This window comes from Neopsephotus bourkii, unplaced genomic scaffold (genome assembly GCF_033783945.1).
Source record: "Neopsephotus bourkii isolate Nb327-2 ecotype Australia unplaced genomic scaffold, CSIRO-AGI_Nbou_v1 NB_52, whole genome shotgun sequence".
NCBI lineage: Eukaryota > Metazoa > Chordata > Aves > Psittaciformes > Psittacidae > Neopsephotus > Neopsephotus bourkii.
In genome coordinates, this window is record NW_026900569.1 from 477,748 (window position 1) to 494,776 (window position 17,029).

A 17,029-nucleotide genomic window follows, 5' to 3' on the forward strand; every position below is an offset into this window, starting at 1 on the left:
AGTTCCTTTGAACAGGGCCAGCAAACTGGTGAGAAGGCAAATGGAGGGAGGAGAACAGCAGATTGCCTCCTGCCCTCCAAGCAAAGGAGCAGTAGCTGGGGAACAATGCACAGGAACCGAGGATTAGGTTGAACTGCAGCAGCTACCAAGGCAGCCCTGGCACAGTGCTGGAGCTCACCCACTGCAGCTGCTCCCCATCTCCTGCTCCACATGTGCTCTATGCGCCTTCCTGCTCACCCTGTGCTCCTCTGCATAAAAAGCTATTCAGAGCCTTCCTATAAACACCCCTTAAATAGCTCCTCTGCCTCTGCCCCACACCCACAGAGAGGCATTATGTGCCTTACATGACACAGAAGGAGTTTTCTGCCATGTAGAGAAAGTCAACCTGGAGCAATCAGGTGCCCCACGTTGTTCAGTGATGACTGACTTAAGTAAGCAAAGCATCTGATAAGCTCTGGAGTGCTGAGCCCACCTTCCTGCCCGGAGGGAAGAGAGAAAGGCTGGGGGATCCTCGGGATCAAGCAATGGCTAAGGAGAAGCCCGCGGCCATGGGTTTCTATGAGAAATCCATTCCCCTTTAGGAATCCATTTTGCTGTGCTTAGAACAAGCCCAGGAGGAGGATGTGGCACCAGGAAACCCGGGGCAGCACTGCTCGGAGGGATTTGTGATCCTACCCCAGCACCACGCCCAGCTCCTTCACGTGAACCCTCATCTGGCCCTTCAGATACTCGGACAGCATCTTGCTTTTGAAGTAGAGCTCCTGCAGCCGGTCCTCCAGGTGCATAACACACTAGAAAGCAAAGAGAGTTGTGTCAGGGAGAGGAGAGCACTGCATCCAGACTGCACCCACACAGCACAGACCCCAAACACCTACTGCCTTCCTTTGGCTGTGTCTAGGAGAATGATTAGTAAGGTACTCACTGGCAAGACTCTTCTGAGCAGAAGCCTTTGATTGCATGCTAAATTGGAATTAATGAGACAGCTGCCTTGATTACAGGGCAGGGTTTAAATGGGCAGCTCAAACAGCTCTGTCAGGGGATGCGCTGGCTACTGTGACTGCAGCCCTGGCTTAAATAAACCCGGCAGAAGCTCACAGCCTCTGAAGCCATGCAGTGAAAGGATGCCTTCAAAGCACTGCCCTCTCCATCGCTCCTCGTACTTACAAAGTTTGGAGATAGATTATGCTTGTACAGCTGAAGAGTGGAATGCAGCAGGTTGGAGACGAGACTCGACACCAGCACCTCCTTCCCCAGCTTGTTGTCAATCATTCGCCTCTGGCTACTGGCCACTTGCACCGTCCATTTGTCCGTGTCTGCGATGATGCAGACGGCTTCCGCGATCGGCTCATCCAGCACGGGATGCTAGAAACAAAACAGGAATAGCAGAGACCTGAGGATGACAAGGGACCACGCAGAACACTGAGGATAACAACCACGGTCGAGCCGTGGATAACACGGTAACAACATCCTGGCGAGCAGGGATAGCATCCCAGGCACTGCTTTGTCTGTAACATAGGAACATCCGCTAACACTGTGCTGCAGCTATTAAAATCAGAGTGTTACTGTAAGCAAGGCACAGCTTTAGCAGGATAGCTGCTGGTTAACATTTTCTTCCAGGCTTGGATGTGTGTCACTGGCTGACAACTGTATCTTTTGGTATCGGATATAAAGAGCTCTGACATCTCTAAAGTGTATCTTAAACCCCTAAAACGCAAGTACCCAAGCCCCAGCTTGCTGCTCATCGCGGCAGGGTGAACAGATCCGGTTTACTCCTGGTTGTGGCAGCATTCCCGTGTCGAGAAGGCCAGCAGAGGGAGTCCGGAGCAAACCCTGCACCAGCTCCTCCACTCCTCCCAGCCAGGGAGGTTTTAGAGGGAGCATTTGGAACCTGCTCTCCTTCCCCCGTGCATTTTGGGGCTGCACTGTTCGGGAGCATCTCCTTCCAAAGCGCCGCAAGGACGTCCCACAGCGCTGGGATGCAGTTACTATTTTCCTTCAAGAGAAGCACATAAAATCTTGCCCAGCCCTTTCACATCCTCCCAATCTCTTCCCAAGTCTCCTGACAGACACAGACCACAGTTAGGCTGTATTTCAGACACATCTGTTTCACGGCTACCTCAGACTGCTGCTTCTGTTGCCTGAAGTTCAGTTACACTTCACACGTGGCTTAAATGCAAGCACACAGGGAGTGAAACTCAGCCCCTGCAGGGCTGGGCACAAGGAAAGGGGACACTAACGTGAGGGACGTGATTCACATCTTAACTGGAGAGGTGTGGAAGAAGGGGATGTTCAGAGGCTCCCAGGGGACTGCCTGCTCCCTATGCTGTGTGTGGCTCCTTCCTCATCCCCCTGGGAATAAACCAGAGGGGAGCAGGATCATGCTTTTCAGTGACAGCCTGAGGAAAGGAGGGAGCAAAGGGAGCTCCTGCATGACCACTGCAGCAGGACCCCCATGCTTGGGAAGGGATGCACAGCAACCTCAGCCCTTGGTCTTGTCTAACATCATCTCACCCTGTGGGACACAGCCATCAGTGGCTGCCGTGCCTACAGGAGATGATGGTGGCTCAGAGCAGAGATCCATCTTCCTAAGGGCACAAGCCCCTCAGCTGGCTCCAGTGGGAGTCTGTGCCCCAGATCCACAGGGAAAATACCCTTGTTTTCCAGATGTAAATGAGGGAGTTGAAGAAATTGGTGACCTGGGACTGGAGCGAGCTGCGACAGTAAATATTTCCCCTTGCAGCAGGCTTGTGCATTCACAAACATTTGCCTTTCCCTACTGCGACAGAGACATTTACCAAATATAGCTTAATTACCTGCACAGCATGAGACAAATCTGACACCAAACAGTGCCTCAGCTTCTCATCGCTTCCGATGCCTTGCAGCACAAAGTCAGGGACGTAAGAGGAGCAGTAGCCACCTAGTAAGGATCTTCCAAAATTGGCGATACTGGGCTGGACGGAGTTCACTTCAACTAGTTTTGACCTGCAGGAAAGGCACAGCAAAGAGATGGCCAACAGTAAACAACAAATGCAGCTGGCAGCGAGGCTGCGTTTTCACTTCTAGCATCTCTTCTAACAAGGAGTCAGCTTCTGCAGCCAGCCCAGTGTGGAAGGAGAGGACACAAGCCAAGGTCTCGGTGCACAATTAGTACTTTTTTCCACACCACTGATCTCTCTTATGTTCTTTTACAACCAGCGAGCTCAAGAGACACTTTTCCAACCTCTGATGCCAAGTTCGGCTGCATTCCTCCAAACATGTGACATGAGAAGAGGCTCTGCTCTTTTTTAGGCTCCATTACTGCCGAACGCTACTTACCCAGGGAAGGGAATCTCGTATTCTTCTGCCCAGTCTTCCTGCTCTCCTCCGTAATAGTTCCCGCTCAGCCTCGTTAGGTCATGGCCCGTGTCCTCGCTCTCGCTGTCACCCAGGGCACTATCCGAGCTCTCATTTCTTGGAATGTCCCAGTCAATTCCCGGGGCCACCTTTTTCTCTAAGTTTTCCCTGTCCCCATGGGGGACACGAATAGAGATTTTCTCTCTTTGGTCCTGCTCATTGAAGCAGTTTTTGTAGGTCTCCTGTCGAACGGAGTCCATAAACTTACAAAACTCACTCGGCGCTTTGCTGCTCTTTGTGCCGAGCTTTTTAGAGAACTCTAAACTCCTGTTGTGAGCAAGGAGGTCTGGAGCTGCCTGCCCTGGAATATCGTCAGCAGTCCGGGTCTCAACTGCACTGTCATCAGTGAAGTATTCATCAAACAGACTCATGCTCTCGGCGTTGTACGGGTTTGGGTTCCAGCTCGGATGCTCGCTCGCACCTGCAGGGAAGGGTTCGGCTGTCCCACAGTCTCTGTTTTGGTCCTCAACAGCTTGTTTGGCTTCACAGTTCTGATCAGCAGGCGCTCCTTCCTCCGGCGCGGGCGCGCTGTGATGCCTCGCGATCTGCTCCGCCACCGCCTGGCTCCTGAGCTCGATGTCCGAGTCGGGTGACATGGAGTCTCCAATGAGGAAAGTCACCTTTGTCTGAGCCTCGGCAGCGCCGCAGGGGAACGCCTCGCAGAAGAGCTTGTCCGGGGGCTTCTTCTCCACCGCGATGCCGGGTGACCGCGCTCCACCGCCCGCCTGGCTGCCCGCTTCCAGCGCCTCGTCCTTCCTCCACGTGTCTGCTCCTGGCTCCAAACCAGGCTCTGTCCCCACACGCTTCTCTGCTGAAGCTGACCCTGCGCACACCACGGGCTCCAGTTTTGTGTCCAGGCAGGGCCGCGGCTGCTTCCCATCAACAGCATCCTCCTGGCAGTCGTCAGGAACAATAGTTCTGTTCTCATCCGAGGATGTTTCCAGCTCTACCTTAGGAGTGCTTTGTGTGTCTTCTCTCTCTTGCTGTGCAACACCCTCTATGTTCTGTGCGAGGGAGATGGGGCACTTGCAGTATTTACAGCTGCAGTTGGGAGTTCTCGTCTCTTCAGACTCCGTTGGTAGCAGGTTACCCCTGTTCTTGTGCATTGTGACAAGCACATACTCAGATTCCTCGACTTCTCCTTTCTCCAGCGTTGTTGTTATAACAGTTCCGGGCATGACAATGGCTTCATCTTCCCCGTTTTCTAGCAGATGTGTCTCTTGAAGCTCAGAGCATCTGATGAAGTAAGTAAGGAAATAAAGCAACCTCTGTACCAGGTCATGCCTTTTGCCAACCACAACTGTTTTTGCTAATCTCACAGGTGATCCAATAGCTCCATACAGGTCACCTAGAACAGGAAAGAGACGATTATTTTGCATCTTTAAAATGAATTATTCTTCTACCAGACAATAATTGTGACTGGTTTTCAATGGCCAGGTCTACAGCAGGAAAATACCAAAGCACAAGTGATGACAGCTAGGCTAGTATTTTGTTTTCAATACAGAGAATCCCAAAGATGCTGTTGGTATCGTATGTAAGGTGACACACTGGTCAGGGAGACATCTGATCTCACACGTTAGGGAGCATTCGCAGCACCTAACTTCAGTGCCTAGCTTTGGAGGCTCATCTCCTGGGCTCCTTATATAGCCACAGGCAACAGGAGGCACCTGCTCTGAATTACCCTGGATAGTCTGGAAACCGGGCTGAACTCTTACCCACAATGAGAAAGAGCTGAGGAGGAACAAGCCTATGCCAAGAGCGAGGGCAAAAGTGACAGTGGTGGGTGCAAAGCTGAAGCCAACCTCCTTCCCTTCGCTCCCCTGGAGCTCTGCTATGGGTCGGATGGGTTGCTTTGCCTGTACTCCAGGTTCACATGGGGAAATGTCTGTGCATGTCTTGTTCCAGAAGTACAAGGGCACTGCATGAATGCAGTGATGAGGAAACAAGGGTTCCAAGAGGCCCTGAAGGCCAGCCTAACCAGAGCGTATCCCCCGAGTCCCATGAGTGCTGAAATCAAGTCTTCTTGCCAACTCCCTGGCCATTCCTGCCTGTACCACAATAGGGCAACCTTGCACAACTTTCCTTTCCCTTCCCTAACCAAATTCCATCACAGTTTGTGTGCAGAGCAGGACAATCTGACCGGAGAGTGGGAAGCTCACCCATCCCCAGTACTCAGCAATCAGAAGACACTGTGACCAGCTACCCACTCAGCTGAGGCTTGAGAGCTGACCTAGTGGCTTGCTAGTTATGATTTCCTGCACTGTGTCACTCCTTTCCCTTGTTGTATTGAGACCATGTTCATGTCTTATCAGAAGATGGATTCCTTTGATTTGTTCTTTCCAGAGCCAGGCTTACTGGCAGCGGCATCCCCAAAAGATACAGTGATTTTCCTTATAGAGGGAGGACCAGAGGAGTGGAATCCCCCATCATCACCTTTAAGAGAACTGACATAGATGACTTTTTGGTGGCCATTTTATAATTGATAATGCCTTAAGAAATTAAAGCGCATATAAAAACCAAAGTGAAACATAGCTTGAAATCCACACTTTTGTCTCCTTTTGGATCTAAAGAATTAACTCTGGGGGGGAGGAACAAACATCCAGGAAACCCACCACGCACCATTCATGATGTGAAGCTGTTGGGGGTTTGGAGGAGTTTGTCACCTACCGAGCTGTGCCCACAGCGGGTTGTAGGGATGAGTTTTGGCCAGCATGTCCACGCTCTGGGAAGAATGCTTCTCCAGGAAGATCCTGATGGGCGGCTGGCCGTTGGGCATGACGGTGGGGACCCAGGCCAGGTGGTTGGTCAGGACAGCAGTCAGCAAAGCCGGTAAAAACCTGAAAGCACAACGTCCAACATCATTGTATTCCAGGTACGCACTCAGGATGTCAAACTGACAGCAGTTCTGCATGCTGTATGGATCAAGGACTGCAGAAGCAACCCAACAGAGTTGGCAGACATCATCCCTTTGGGTCCTGGTTCTTTGAGGAGAGAAGGGAGAGCTGCACCTTCCCTCCCACCCTGCAAAGCTCTTTTTGAGAACATTTAAAGTAAAAGAAAACCTTTCAAACTGGTGGCATCTCAGTCCCTCTGGTTGGCAATTATCTGAGACTGCCTATTCTGCAAGCTTTGTGTACAACACCTGGAAACCAACTTACTTCGGTTCGCTGTAAGGTAACACTAGCACCGTGTGGCCTCGGTCCTCCAGGAAGGAGATCCCAAACCCTTAAGATCTGTGACTCCTGAAGAGGAGGAAGGCTGCTGCTACCAAACCTATACAATAACTGGGTGCTGCATTCATTCATCTACGTGTCAGGCGATTTAAGCACATGTGGCTGCTCCTTTCCAGAAATAACCCCCCCAAGCTGGGCAGCCCAGGCAGTGAGGTTGTGTCCTTACCCTGGCACAACAGCATCCACCAGCTGAGCAAGGAAAGCAAAAACCTTTCTGAGGAATGTGAGCTATCTGAGGTATGGCAGTGACAGAGCATGGTCTGTGCTCCGTGCAGGGAGACTTTGCTTCCCAGTCCCTGTTCCTGGCAGGAAGAGGGAGCAGAAGCACAGCCCAAGGCCCATGTGCCGACAGATGGTGCTGGTAGCTGCTGCAGTGGTTCAGGTGCTGGGGAGGGGAAGTCCAGTGCCCAAGACCAAAACTAAAGCTATTTCAATAGTTTATGTACAGCATCAAGAACCTGCAGCTTAAATTTAGCTGTTTCCTCACCGGAGGCAGCCAAAGAAGGAAAGGAGATTTAGAACTGGCTTGAAAAGGACACAGGGTTTGATTTTCCTCTTGCTTCCATCAATGTGAATCTTACTCTATTTTAACCAACGCAATAAAGCCAAACAAATGACCATTGGAATGTAACCAAGGGCTTGGAATGGCAGGGACCACAGGGGTTAATCCCAGGAACACATCCACTGCAGCAGGAAGGCATTTGCAGAAAACACTTCTGAACCCCTCACAGCTCCCTGTGGCTTCTCCCAATTGCACTGCGGCAGAAGGACCGCACTGACCACTGTCACCTCCCACTCAGGGACACAGAAGGCGACAGCATTGGTGGCAAGGCTGGAAGATGGTGAGGAGCAGCCCCTTCCCTTCCCCACCCTGCAGAGAGCAGGTCCCCCAGAGCTACCAGCTGGTCTCCAGTGCCATTCCCACTCCACCTTCGCATGTTTGTGCTCGTTTCAGGACTTCAATGGAGCCAAATGCGTTAAAAACTTCCCCTGTTCGTGCCCTGGGGAAGCAGGATGAGGTGTTGACAAAGGAGTAAATTTATCAGATTCTCCTGAGTTTATCAAGAACATTCTCTGCCTCCATTTCCAACACCTGCTCCCGGCTCTGGCCAGAGGGCAGGAAGGTGAGCACCAATGGAACACACCATTCCTTCAGTGGAAGTCGGGTTTAAGAGCAGTTTGCGGTCAGACAGGGTTGCAGACACAGCTCTAGCTGATGTCTGACCTCGCTCATCATATGATAACTGATTCTGAAGGGCAGATTAATGCATTTCATAAGGTATGTTCACCCCCTTCCAGACATCATGCGCTTCCTATGGACACATTTCAAGCGTTCAGCCTCTACCAAGAGGCAGAGGGCTGGGGGGAGCAGGCGTTTAATGGGATACCTCACTTTAGTTTTAAAAAGGAGGTATTATGGATGGCCTTTGGAATCTTTGATTTACCACAATTTTAACAACTGATCCAAAATTGGTTTGAAATAAAAAGGCATTAAAAAGATGTCATTTAGAACAGTGAAATCCAACATACTGGTTCTTAGAGGCATTTTCCATCAAGAAGGTGAATTCCTTCATGAAGCGATGGCAAAGCTGGTTCTTTTCCGGTGTCCCCGACATCATTGTAAGCCAGACAGGCTCCCCGATCCGCGGCATCGTGTAGAGATTGCAAATGGTTGTTCTGGAAAACAAACCCCAAAATCCGTAAGACTAAAGGAAACCCCAAAGGCAGAGATCCCAACTCGAAGGATTTACTACAACAGTGAGTTCCAGCTGACATTCCTATCAGATACAAAGTTCCTCTTATCAACCATCACCCATTAAACAGTATGAATTCACCCTTCCACCCCAGAGGGTTAAGCCTCAGGTTGTTCACACATCTACCTAAGCTGCTCCCAAACACAGTAACATTCATTGTCCCAAGTCAGTATCTGCCTTGTTCTGCATGGAAAAGAGATGAAGGATCTGTTGTCGCTGTCTCCCTCATTTCTCTCCATTTCACTCAAAACCTGTCATTCCTCTATAGTTCTGCTTGACTTATGACTGGGGGAGGTTTATGTGTATCCGACTTATCAAAATACCTCAACTTCCTCCCTCCTTTAAGAAAACCAGTGTATCTCTAGGCCAAACCCACCACAGGATGGATTTCTAGAGCAGGGCTCCAGCTTGCTCCATCAGCATTAAATACAGCATGTGAGAGTCACAGTATCCATGGGTTCAAGCACTCTGCACCTACCCCCATCCTCTGTGACTGTACAGAGGACACTAAATGTGTGACTAAAACCTTGGCTCGGCAGTAAAACACCAGATGAAACCCCCTCAGATTACTGTTAAACCCCTCTAGGCTCTAAAGCAATGACAGTTTAAGTATAGCGCCTACATTACGACACCATGGGAACCTGTGTTTTCATCACAGCAAAAACGGGAGCCTGAAAAGAACCCAAAACAACGAAGGAAGTGACGGATCAGTTCAGGTTTCTCTCTATTCCCCAAATGCACTTCTATAGGAGGTATTTCTGCTTCACCAGACAAAGACTTACACGATTATCCCTACCAGCGCCTCTGATTTCTCAACGCCTTCTCTGGCTACATCGGTCTAAACATTCCTAGACCCCTGCAGCAGTAAAGCAGTGACTGTGCAGGTCGGGCAACCACACTCCAGCAGGAGCTGCCAGCTCTTCCACGGTTTAGTGTTTAAAGGGAAACTCCCTGGGAAGCAGAGCCTGGCACGGTGTGAGGGTGCTTGGGGAGGAAGGAGATACTGCATGGGGGTTCCATGGCAGAGAGGAAAGAGCTGCGTGGTGACAGCACCGAAGAGGGCAGCAAAGGTGACTGTGCCCTGTGCCATAGTCACTGGGGCTGCTCAGGAAGATGGGGTCTGGGGGGGACAGGGGCATTCTCTGCCTTATTTCCTCTACCAGTTTTCATAAGTACAATGTTCTCCTGTTCAGCCTGGAGAAGAGAAGGCTCCTGAAGGGGAGACCTCAGAGCAGCTCCAGTGCCTAAAGGGCCTGCAGGAAACCTGGAGAGGGGCTTGGGACAAGGGCCTGTAGGGACAGGCCAAGGGGAATGGCTTGAACCTGCCCGAGGGGAGACTGAGCTGAGCTCTTAGGCAGAAGCTCTTCCCTGTGAGGGTGCTGAGGCGCTGGCACAGGGTGCCCAGAGAAGCTGTGGCTGCCCCATCCCTGGCAGTGCTCAAGGCCAGGTTGGACACAGGGGCTTGGAGCAAGCTGCTCCAGTGGAAGGGGTCCCTGCCCGTGGCAGGGGTTGGAGCTGGAGGAGCTTTAAGGTCCTTTCCAACCCAAACTGCTCCATGATTCTATGAAAATCTATCCTGCAAGCTCACAATAGCCAAAATCAACCCCATCTTCCTCAAAGGTCCGACTTCCAGATGTTCCACTGGCACAGGGATAAGATGGAAAGCCAGAAAGCAGTCAGTGGGCTGGAGAAGGGGAAAGTCAAGTTATCCTTGTACTTACCAGCCCCACAGCCCTCCCCCCAGGGGCTTGCCGTTGGCTGGGCCAATTTCGAGCAGCATTAGAGGTGGGATTTATTAAGGAAAGGTTCCTGTTCACAGCTCATTAACTGCAGTGGATGTTAAAGAGGCCCAAAGCAAGGGAGAAACCCCCACTTCCAGGCGCAAAACTGCATCTCACACCCCCCAGGCACAGCGGGGGATAAATCACACAACACAAAGCACAGCTCCTTCCTCCTTCCCATGCAAACCAAGCCGTGTGCAGCCTCTTGCAGCTCGGCTGTTTGGATGAAAAAGAGAAACCACTTCTGTGCTAAAGGCAGCGCATTAAAGTATTTGTTTTCGTTGAGCAGATAGCCCCAGTCTTGTGATTGTTATTTACTATTCTGGTAACCCTGGCTGCATCTGCGGCCGATAGTGTTTCCTCAGCCCCAGATCAGATTGCCCTGGCCACAGGCCAGCAGGCATGTGACTGCAGCACAGGGAACCCTCCAGCCCAGCCGGCACACAAACCAAGGGCAAGGATTAAGCTGCTTTCCAGTCTGGTAAAGGCAGGAGAACCGCTGCTTGTGGCCAGGGGAGGCACAGAGACACAGCCGGGAAAGAAACAGCAAAGCAAAGGGAAATACGACTGAAAAAGGGGGAAAAAGAAAGGAAAAAAGGCAACAAAAACACCAAAACACGATGTGGAAGGCAACAGGATCTGAAAAACAACAAGCATTGAAACTCAGATTAACCCCTCTTGGCATACGGAGCAAGCAGCCCCCTCGGCTTGCCACCCCCCTGCATCAGCAGCAGCATGGGAGGGAAAGTTCAGTTAATGACAGAACCAGTTCCTTCGAGGCCTCATAGAACCCCAGCTTGGTTTGGGTTGAAGGGACTTTAAAGCTCCTCCAGCTCCAACCCCTGCCACGGGCAGGGACCCCTTCCACTGGAGCAGCTTGCTCCAAGCCCCTGTGTCCAACCTGGCCTTGAGCACTGCCAGGGATGGGGCAGCCACAGCTTCTCTGGGCACCCTGTGCCAGCGCCTCAGCACCCTCACAGGGAAGAGCTTCTGCCTAAGAGCTCAGCTCAGTCTCCCCTCGGGCAGGTTCAAGCCATGAGGAGCTGCCCAGCACTGCAGGTCAGTGTTCCCTTTAGGCAGGAAGGGGGCTGCCGAGGGATGCTCTCATGCACGTTCAGTGGGTGCAGCAGCAGGGGATGTGTCTCAGACTGATGCTGAACCCAGGACAAAGGCAGGGAAGGTCTGTGGTGTGTCTGGGTGAGGAGGGAGCTGTGCCATGGGCAGCACTGTGTGTGCCGTGGTGCCATCTGCACCCACAGAGCAGACAAACCCCAGCGGGTTTGCAGGAAGGGCTTTGCTCAGGGCTTCAGTTTCGCTTGGCTGGGCTGGGCTTGGGCTGGTTTCAAGCCACTCTTCCATGCAAAGGTGTTTCCTGAGGAGCTCCCCCAGCCCCTGCTGCACCATCACTGGTGCTGAGGTGCCCATAAACTGCAGCTGGAGTTCAGCGTCCAAATAGAAACCATTTTAAATGCACTGGCACAGGGTGCCCAGAGAAGCTGTGGCTGCCCCATCCCTGGCAGTGCTCAAGGCCAGGTTGGACACAGGGGCTTGGAGCAAGCTGCTCCAGTGGAAGGGGTCCCTGCCTGTGGCAGGGGTTGGAGCTGGAGGAGCTTTAAGGTCCCTTCAACCCAAACCAGGCTTGGGTTCTTGATGTATTCACACGCATTTACTCCCTATGCCCATTCCTTCCTTGCAAGGATGATAAAAAGGAAGAAGAAAACAAAAGCAATAGTCACTGCAGGAGTGCCCGAGCAGGGCACAGGGGCCAGCCTGCACCATGGAGCACCCCTGGGTTCACAGCACCATAAGCTGCTTACAAATGACTGGCATAAACCCCGGGCCCAATCTGGCTGCCAGACAGCAGGGTGGTGCTTCCCCGGCCCCAGTGTTCAGTGTTTCCCTGCCAGTCTGTGCGCTTGCACACAGGTATTAGCGAGATGCATAATCTGCATTATCAATGTGCTGCACTGGCCTCGGGGAGGAGGGAGCCAAAATGTTTATGCAAGTACAGTGGCTTACTTCATAAATCATGTGTCTGCACAGCTGACAGCCAAGGAGAGCTCTAAGCCTCCAAATTAAGTGTTAATAGCTAAATCCAGCAGTGCTTTAGGAAACTCAGAATTGCTGCGAAGTGAATAGTGTAGGCCTGGAGCTGGGAACTGAAGGCAAAGTTATCAACAGCATCAGTTTGTAGAAGCAGCCTAGAAGCTGCTCTCCCCTTGCAGAAGGGGAAAGAAGATGGGAAAGGGGAAAGATGAGAACAGAGGAGAAAGACAAGAGGAGAGGGGAAAGGAAGGAGATGATCCTCCTTACAGAAACCCAAAGACTGCAATGAGTTAATGCAGCACGGGATTACGCTCCAGAAACACCAACCCACTGAAGTCAGCACCCTTCTTCCCTCCAGCATGATTTGCTAAGAGGGCAGGAACCGACGCAAGTCTCAGGTTCACCAAAGGACTCAGGCTCCTGACTTCCCCGTGACTCCAGCGGGAAAGCAGACGCCTAAAGAGATAATCGTGGCCTAAATGGGTTTGCTGAACCTGCGCCAAAGCATCTCTGCATCCAGCCTGCAGCACTCAAATGTGCCTGTTTCCCCCCTCTCCTTACCAGACTTGTACTGTGCTGCTTTGAGAATCAAGGGGTTCTTGTGTGCCACAGGAACACCCTTCTGGATGGCAGCACATGCTGCCACCCCGAGCCACAAGGACCTTGCCCAGGCTGGGGCCACGGGCTGGTGCACCCACTGCAAATATAAAGCAGCAAACCCAAAGCAGCCGTGCCAAAGCCTGCAGCCCCGGGAAATTCGTTTGCACAGAATGAAAGTGGATTTCATTTACCTATTAAAGAGCAATATTTGTATCACCATGGAAACCTCTGCATGGAGCTGGTGCTCAGACACACGCTCCCAGCGCCGGTTGCGCAACAGCTGTGTCATGTGAATGATCCCAGTGCAGGACGGTGCCAATCCGCAGGGATGTGATTTCCCCTCCTCATCCCATCCCACCTCGCTTCCCCAGGAGGAGGAGGAAAAAGCAACCAAGTGGGGTTTGCCCTCTGTGCTCAGGGTTATGTCGAGTCGGGACATGCACCCCTCCCCAGTGCTCTGGCACTGTTTAACTTGGAAGGACACAGGCGACCGGGCAAAGTCCGCTGAGTGTATCTTGAGGGGGAATGTTTGAGGAAGGCCTTGGGAAGACAGCTGGGGAGGCGGGGATGCAGGAACCGGCTCTGGGAGTGAACGGGGAGGAGAAGCAGGGCTGGGGGCAGCCAAGTTGCTGAACTCGTCTCGGGCCCCTGGGCAGGATCGGCAGCTCCCAGCAGTCACGAGCTCCCTCTGCTCCCTCTCTTGGCACGGCTCACCCCATCCACCTCTCCCCGCAGCCCCACGTGCTCTCCCTTCCCTGCCTCCTGTCCCTATGGAACAGATCCTCTGCCCTTCCCAGTGCCTGCCCAGAGGTGAGGTTCTGAAACGTAAACGCAGTTTAAAACTACACCATGCCTGCATCCTGCAACAACACCTAATCACGGTAGGAAGTGGACTGCAGAGGAAGGAGTGAGCCCTCGGGATCCTTCGCTGTTCCATAAAGCACATCCTGAAGTCAGGATTTTCCTTTTATAACATCAGAGCACTGTCTCCTATAAAGTCTTTGGAAAGCAGCTCTGCACTGGTTGTATAGGAAGCTCCCTGCCACTCCCATGTGAGAGGAGATGAATCACTTGAAACAGACGGATTTCATTTAATTCCCTCCCCGTGACTTGAACTATGGAAAGAAAATACAGTTAAATGCCAGGGATGTGCTTATCTGCGTTACTTGGTGTAGTCACTGTTGAACAGAGAGGCTCCAGGTACTGATAGCAGGAGATTACAGTGCTGCATTTTACTGTGTGAAATAGATAGTCCCCTCCTCAGTAGCTGCTTATCTGAAATGCCTTTAGAGCGGAATTTAGAGCAGGGTAAAGGTCCTGCTTTGCCTCACACATCGGGAAAACATACACGAGAGGAGGATTTCCCTAACACAGCTTTGCAATGCTTTTCCCCATCTCAATGGGCCATAAAAGACAATTTAAGAGGTTGCTGGGAGCTTCCTTTCCACCTAAAGCACAGAAAACCTTCGTCTGTGTCCTGTTTGCACCAAGCCCTGCTGGATACACACACTTGGCAATATCTAAGAACACGGATTATTACTTCCTATCACCAATACCTGCATTGTACGTGCTTCCACAGAAGACTTTAGACATTACAAGTTACTTATCCTGCACTAAGATCCCTCTAAACCAGATGCTTTCGAAGACACAGACACAAGGAGAGAACAGCTCACCTGAACTCATTCAGGGCATCAACAATCCTGTTATAGGCCAAACTCCGCTGACTGGCATCAGCTGATCGGCGACTCATTTTCATAGCCTTGAAAACAATCATTAAGCAAGATAAGTAACACAGAGCTGCAGAAGCACAGAAAATGGAAAACAAAGTCATGTGTTTGACTTTATCTTCCCTGCAATCAGTCATGCAAATAGGGTTTTTTTAAAGTGATAAAGTGATGATGCAAGTGCCAACTTTCTTATCTGAGGGAAGACAGGTAAGGCACAGGCATTTGCAGCCTGGGCTGCTTCTGTGCTTGTCATCACTGAAGGCATAAAAAGGGTCAAAGTTTTCAGTGCCATGGCAAAGTAACCACTAAGTGTTTCCTAGAAGAGAGAGTTGAAGCAAATCTAACACATACTTGATAATTCAAGTAAAAGTAAAGGGAAAGAAAAACCCCTCAGCAGTTACAGCCTGCAATAGCCTAGAGGTAGGTTCTCACCCTGCGATCCACCTGACTCAAATACAGCTGGAACAGGGAGGTTGAGGTGGCCTTAAAAGCACTTTTCCCCTTGGCTGGTTCAGGATTACTGGGAGCTTACAGAGCCCCAGTGACTGTTCTCACTCTCAGCGATCCCTGCAGTGCAATGCAGCAGGCTCTGTCCTCCCCATGTTGTGGTTTTAAAGCAATAAGAAACATCACCAACGATGTTGTGGAGCAAAGCTCGTGGCTGGTGCAATTCCTATACCCAACAGCGAGTTGATCCTGCTTCTGCAGACTAGTAACAAGTGTTAGGAATTACATAGGACAGGGCTGGGGAAACAGCCAGCAATACAAGTGCAGGAATCAGAAGAGACTGTGTTTACCTGTTCTATTGCACTCTTCAGCTTGTTCATGTGACTCTCAAAAAGAGGGAAGTGGGAGAAGAAGAACTCATTAAATTTGTTGTTTTCATCTTCATCTCTTGAGAGGGAAAAAATAACCCCAATTGCGATCTTCTTCTTCCTAACAATTCCTGGGCTAGGACCAGAGCTGTCATCTGACAAGTTAAAGCTTTCATCCATGGACCTTGAAGCATGAAAAATAGAAAGTTAATGTAATGCACTGATTAAAGTGGTACATTTCCTTTATAATTCAATTCTTGAACATTTAACTTCAAGAAACACCGGCTGTTTGCACGAGTTGTCAAATCATCACCTCTGATGCCATTTTTGACAAGCAACCCTTAACTGATCCTACAAGCAAAAAAGCTGGAACCAGATTCAAAGTGTTTGTGGGATCAGAGGATGGTATTTTAGTTCTCTCCCATCTCTGCCAAGAATTTGTGTTTTGAGTAGCATTTTAGGGCTTCTTATCCTCAAAAGCACAGCCCACGGGTTTACATCTTGCTGCAGGCTTCCCAGTTAGTGCAAAACACGGAATGCCACAAAGCAAATGGATCCTAAAAAAGATCAGGCGTTGAGTGCAGCCTGACTTACACCCCTGCAAATACCCCACAGAAAGCAAGAGCAAGAGCAGATGTACGTATGCAGGAGCAGAATCAAGCTGACAATGACAGAAAACTCTTGGGCAGGAACCAGCACTCTCATTCCCAGCTCACCATCGAGGGAAGACCCCATTCTCCAAACTGGTAGTCTGGCTGCGACGCCAACGCCGCTGGTAACTGCTAGCACAGCTTTTGTTAAACGAAGAGCCCGGAGATGGAAACGGAGTGATGAGCAGACTGCTAAGAGATGCTGCAATAACAAGAGGAATAAATAAACATCTCTCCAGAGAAAGAGCGCTTGGAAAATCATACCAGCGACCAAACAAAGCCCCCCGAGATAAACTGGGGCTGCTTCTCAAGTGCCTCATCCCTTGTTTATCTGTATTTCTTATCTAAAAATAACCAGTTTATACTAACATTAATAAGATACAAGGGCGAGGCAGTCCTGCAGCTTTACATAATAGACAGCATACAGACTGCACCTTGCTCATCAACCCTGAATATCGGAAATGGATTCTTTGTGGAAAGGAGCAACATTAATCACAGCCTTTAACAGGCTTCCCAATCACTGAGTGCCCAATATGCTGAATTTGGGAGGAGGAGAGGGCTGTTGTGGAGGCAAGTGCCTGCTTTATCATTAGCATCCTCCTCAATCTGAAAGGAGACGACAACAGGTATCATTTAGAAATGCTGCAAGCTCATTTCAATATTTAATTTGGCTTGTTTATTTGCAGCAGGCTTTAATAAATTGCTCTGGTGTTGAGATTACCTCCGCGAGGTTCCTAATGCAATCCCCTCGATGCCTACACTTGTGAGTATACCTATAGGTATGCATTAACGCTTACATGTAACAAACCAGAACAAGCACATTTCAGCACAGGAAAGACTATCTGATGATGGCTAGATGTCTCAGTGAGTATCTTTGGAGCCTACAGGGTTAACACATGGAACAGGCATTACCAGATCTCGCTATTCCGCTGTCTCTGTCCTCATTCTGCTCCCTCCCAGGCATATCCATAGGGTTGCTATGAACTGTAAAACAAGAAATAGCAATTAGCAGGGGAATATACAATTCCTT

At 50.6% G+C, this 17,029-nt stretch overlaps 1 protein-coding gene across 3 annotated transcripts in view; it reads right to left on the reverse strand.

The window, feature by feature from the left end:
- Nucleotides 1–17,029, reverse strand: part of FNIP1 (folliculin interacting protein 1) — a 66,799-nt gene that overhangs the window by 3,303 nt on the left and 46,467 nt on the right. For all 3 annotated transcript variants that reach the window (XM_061347931.1, XM_061347915.1, XM_061347923.1), the window contains 10 exons: nt 16,912–16,983; nt 16,066–16,201; nt 15,332–15,533; nt 14,481–14,566; nt 8,157–8,303; nt 6,061–6,230; nt 3,316–4,741; nt 2,814–2,982; nt 1,165–1,362; nt 676–791 (listed from right to left, as the gene is read on the reverse strand). In XM_061347931.1, the coding sequence (XP_061203915.1) occupies nt 676–791; nt 1,165–1,362; nt 2,814–2,982; nt 3,316–4,741; nt 6,061–6,230; nt 8,157–8,303; nt 14,481–14,566; nt 15,332–15,533; nt 16,066–16,201; nt 16,912–16,983 (2,722 nt within the window). The remainder of the gene's footprint in view (nt 1–675; nt 792–1,164; nt 1,363–2,813; nt 2,983–3,315; nt 4,742–6,060; nt 6,231–8,156; nt 8,304–14,480; nt 14,567–15,331; nt 15,534–16,065; nt 16,202–16,911; nt 16,984–17,029) is intronic.